Source organism: Saccostrea cucullata, unplaced genomic scaffold (assembly GCF_032062105.1).
Source record: "Saccostrea cucullata isolate Sc308-1 unplaced genomic scaffold, CSIRO_AGI_Scuc_v1 ctg13494, whole genome shotgun sequence".
NCBI lineage: Eukaryota > Metazoa > Mollusca > Bivalvia > Ostreida > Ostreidae > Saccostrea > Saccostrea cuccullata.
In genome coordinates this window covers 1-5000 of record NW_026920367.1, presented here as the reverse complement: position 1 = coordinate 5000, position 5000 = coordinate 1, and the positions used below count along the sequence as shown (strand labels likewise).

At 34.8% G+C, this 5000-nt stretch overlaps 1 protein-coding gene across 1 annotated transcript in view; it reads left to right on the top strand.

Moving 5' to 3' along the window:
• The window catches only part of LOC134247679 (uncharacterized protein F54H12.2-like), a 1161-nt gene extending 975 nt beyond the window's left edge, over window positions 1-186 (top strand). Inside the window, exon 1 of the mRNA XM_062730012.1 lies at window positions 1-186. This exon is cut by the window's left edge and continues 975 nt beyond it. Within this exon, the coding sequence (XP_062585996.1) occupies window positions 1-186 (186 nt within the window).
• The last annotated feature ends 4814 nt before the right edge of the window (window positions 187-5000 follow it).

Below are 5000 nucleotides of genomic sequence, written 5' to 3'. Positions count from 1 at the left end.
GGCTGGGATTTCACTAAAGATCAAGAGGCGCAATCGGATAAATTCTATCTCATAGAAACAGGAAATCTTAGACTAGAAGTGCAGTTTACCAACAATACGGTTAACACCATAAATTGTGTGGTGTATGCAGAATTCGATAACCTATTAGAAATTAACAAACAGAGAGAAGTGAGCATAGATTACTAAAAATGGACACGGGACAAATAAGAGAAGTCTTATCCAGAGAATTCAAGAGGTGGGGATGTATCCTGTAGATTTATTACCGGATCAATTAAGACCTGGAGAAAAAGCTGTCGTGGTAAATACGGATCCTCAAGATCGACCTGGAGAACATTGGGTGTGTCTGTATGTGAGCAATCCCGTGGTGGAATATTTCGATTCTTATGGATTTCCTCCCTTACAAAAAGAAATTCAAGACTTTATCCAGCGTCATGCTCACCAATGGACTTATAATCCGTATCGCTATCAAGACTGGAATACCGATGTGTGTGGACAATATTGCGTGTATTATTTACATCAAAGAGACAAGAAAAGAAAGAAAACCGACGAGTGGTTATTCCCCTTTGACCAGAGTACGGCTTTACAAAGGGACAGATATGTGGCGAATTGGTTTAAAAACACTTATCATAAATTACCTACGGGTCATGGACAAAAGTGTCAATGTTTTTATCAAAATGTATTGTAATGCATTGTTGTTGTTTGTTGTTGTTTGTTGTTGTTGTTAATAAAGAATAAAAAATCAAAATCTGTGTTCTTGTCTGTCTTTGTTATTGTTATTGTTTTCGGTAAAATCCAGTTCAAACTGGTTAGGCTGGCTAGGCTGGCTAGACTGTGAATGAAATCGTGACATCATAATCACATTCTTGAGTCGATGCCAAGTATTACCTGTGTAGTCAGCATAAAAAACGTAGGTCTATCGTATATTTTTTGCACACGGCCCAAGTATTACCTGTGTAGTCAGCATAAAAAACGTAGGTCTATCGTATATTTTTTGCACACGACCCTTATTTTTCAAGGGGGGGGGTGGGGTATAAAAACAACGTGTCAAAGACGATCATCCTCAGTTGGAGTATGTGGTTAAGTAAACGACAGTTTGTCAAGCGAATTCCAAGAATATTAGAAGAAGAAAAAGAGATGGAGATAGAGATGGACATAGACAAATTTGCCTTATTAGAAAAGAGAATGACTGAACCTATGGGGGATCACAAAGCTCCTCAACAAAGAAGAATAGAGTTGAAAATCCTGGATCCGGAACCTAAGAATGAATATTTACCCCTGCATGAGCCTGTGAAGGATCCTAAATTTCCAGACAAATGTTACAGGATAGCCATTAATTGGACTTTCATCATTTCAGAGCCCAAAGAAGAAGAAGATATAGACATGTTTCTGAGCAACGAAGATGATTTCTTCTTCGGTTTCCAGTATTTGATTTTACAAAAGGAAAGACATCCCTGGACAGGAGAACTGCATCAAATCAGGAGATTCATTCAAATGAAGGAACCTGTAGGAGGACTGGATATGTGTAGACTTCAAATCACTGACAGATTTGCTATGTCTTACAGTACCCCAGAATTAGAAAGTATGTTTTACAAGCAAGGAGGTGACTATGAAGAATATGGTGTTCTGAAACCTGAGGAGAGAAACAAAGAATTGGAGCCCAGAGATTGGATAGGATGGGAAATAGGAGCCTGGAAGAAACCTGAAGCCATTGCAGCTAGAGCAGCTATGAAGAAAAAGTTCTTGAAGTATGTGAGTTACTCAAGATGTGAATAAATAAAAAAAGATTGAACTGGTTTTTTTTATTGTTGTTGTTGTTTTTTTTTTTTTTTTTTTTATAAAAACAAGGGTGTTTTAAAAAATAGACTCATTTTACATCATGAGTCTCCAGGAGATACAAGGTGATTTACTGAACTGTGAGGTAGAAGCCATTGTTCATCAATGTAATTGTTTAACTGTAAAAGCTCATGGATTGAGTCAAAGTATTGCAGAGAACACAGGAAGAAACAAGACCTTTCAGTTAAGGATACACCAAAGGTTTCCACAGGGCAAAATTTAATTTGTTTGTAATTCTTTCATTATCGAAAATACCATATTAAAAGTATATATCATTGGAAAGCTTGTTAAATTTACTATTTAATGATGTTAATTTAAATTTTCATTTTTATCTTATTAAAAAATTATTTATATTTTAATGTAAATATTAGTGCATTTATATTTTACAAATCAACTTTTTTGTATTCCACCCTCAAAGTCAAAATTTTGCCTCAATGTCGCTTAAAGATTGAACTTTAAAACCGTATCTCAGATTTTTGATAAATCTCCTTATTCAAAAGTTACATCCATTTGTCTTTCAATGTTACAAATTTATTAGCCCAATTCTACATTTCCCCCAATAATTCAAGAACTGAGCAAGATATCGAAAATCTGAGATACGGTTTTGTGAACACACACATTTGAGACACATTCTGGTCAGTTTTCAGAGAAATTGGTCCATAAATAATGGAGCTGAATCCTTTGAAATAATACCACCAACTGTCTGATCTTACTTTACAGTAGAGGTCAAAAACCCATTACACAACAAAGTCTGCCAAAGCTAGAAATATATGACACCTTGGAGATTCAGCTTTGGATACCTGTCACTTATCCATATTTCCTATGCATATTCACAAGAATGGGAGGTTCTATTCTTTATTTAGGTGCTTTTAATGAAGTAAAATAGGTTCAATTCTGAATCAGAAAGATTTCCCGGCAAAATGGCAAAAGCTAAGCTCTACCTCCTATTTCATGGTCATTAGTGACCTGTTAGATCTCCTTCCCTAAATCTAGAGTCCCTGTAGTTTAATTACTGATAACCTCTCTGTGGCTAGTGAAGAATTCCCCAAGTGGTCACAGTGATTTATTGCTCCTTTCAGAAGCAGGCAGTTACAGACCAAATCAGAAGCTTCAATAACAGCACTTTCACACGTGTTAGTGTTTATGTTTGATTATTGCTAAATAATTAGAAAGTCATTTGATAATCAGCAAGAATTTTTCATGCATTATAAAGCAGTGATTAGCATTGTTTTCTTAGCCAAAAATCTCAAAATTGACAAAAATCTTGAAAAAAGCATTTGGTGTATCCTTAAAACTGAAAGGCGGCTTTCAGTAACTTTTCAGTGGCCATTCAGCCACTGAATGGCACATACATTTCAGTGATCTTTCAGTTGCCTTTCAGTCACATATCAGATAACTTTCAGTCACCATTCAGCGGACACATTTCCGTCAACTTTCAGTGGCCTTTCCATCAACTTTCAGTAACCGTTCCATCAACTTTCAGTGACCTTTCCGTCGTCTTTCAGTGACCTTTCCGTCGACTTTCAGTGACCTTTCTGTCGTTTTTCAGTGACCATTCCGTCGACTTTTAGTGACCTTTCTGTAGTCTTTCAGTGACCTTTCTGTCGTCTTTCAGTGATATTTAAGTCTCAATTTAGCAATTTTTTCACTAGCGTATTATTTTATAATCAGATATTTTTCCTTAACAAGGAAGCAATATTTTGAATAAAGATTTATTATTCAATCTTAATTATGTTTTTTTTTTACTTATCGTGATCAAATTCGGGTACCTTAAAATATGTCTAAGTAATTATTATAATTTTATAAAGTATGTGAGACTTATTCAAAATGTTTTTTTTTAATTTTCTAGTTACATTTAGAAAACAAAAATTCTTCATGTGATAAAAAATGATGATCCGATAACCGATTCAAAATTTAAATAAACGCATAACATTTTATAGTGCTTATACGTGTATTTGTTCATGGAAATATATAGTTTTGATTGATGAGACACATTTATTCAAACCATTTCTGGAAGATCGCAAGTATTACTGATCAATTTCGTTTCTTAATTATGTCATTGTCAAAATTGCAGGATATTTAGTTTTTGAAAGACATTATTTTAAATTCATTTTTAATTGCAAGAATAAATAAATCGTTTATACATGCCTCTTGTAGATAAAAAAAATATAGTAGATTTTATCTTTGTAAATGATATTGATTTAATAAAATCATTCTACTTTCTGGATAGAGAATTTACAACGATCTTAAATCTTTGACACAGGAACAGGTGCCCGTCTCTGATAATTGTCATCATTCCGATAGGAGATGTGTAATTAATTAATCTGTCCCCAAAATCCGCGCAACTAACATAGGAATTATACAAAAGATATACAAGATATATACACATCGCAGCTCCTCGATACAACAGGTGAACTGATTGTTCCATCGATTTCTATAAATTAATTGATTTTAAATCCCCATTACTCAACAAGAAGTCGTAGCGTAATCGATAAGGTCGCGGACATCTAAGCAGGAGACCATGGTTCGATTCTGGGCATGGGAGCAATTTCTTTTTCTTGTATTATTTTTTTTCCTATTTTTTTTATTCGGAATTAGATACATTTAATGCTATTATACCAGGAAAAAGTGAAATAAAATTTTTAGGTAAAAAATAAGCCGATTATTCAATAAAAAGATTCAACTGAATGATCATGGAAAGGTCACTGAAAAGTATGTGCCATTCATCGACTGAATGGTAACTGAATGATCACGGAAAGGTCACGGGAAAGGGTCTTTTCCGTGACCTTTAGTGACCATTCAGTGGCCATTAGCCACCATTATCGACTGAATGGTGGATTTCCATCCTGAGGAAATTCCCCGAAGCCAATCTCTATGCCACCCGAGACCTCTAGGGAAAAATTTAGCCCTAGAAGAAGATAGAGAATTCCAGGCACTATTAGGGTGTTTCCCTCACAAACCCCTGTGGTCATTTGTTTACTAGCTAATGGGATTATGGAAAAGCAAATCACCAACCTAAAAGAATTTCCACTTATCAGGATACCCCACAAAAACAGAGAGCAATGGTTTCAAACTTGTTTACAAGAAATGGGTAGTTTACCTTACCAGACTTATGCTTTTCCTTACAAGATTGGCTGTGGGTTACAAAAGGAAATTGGACTCATTAT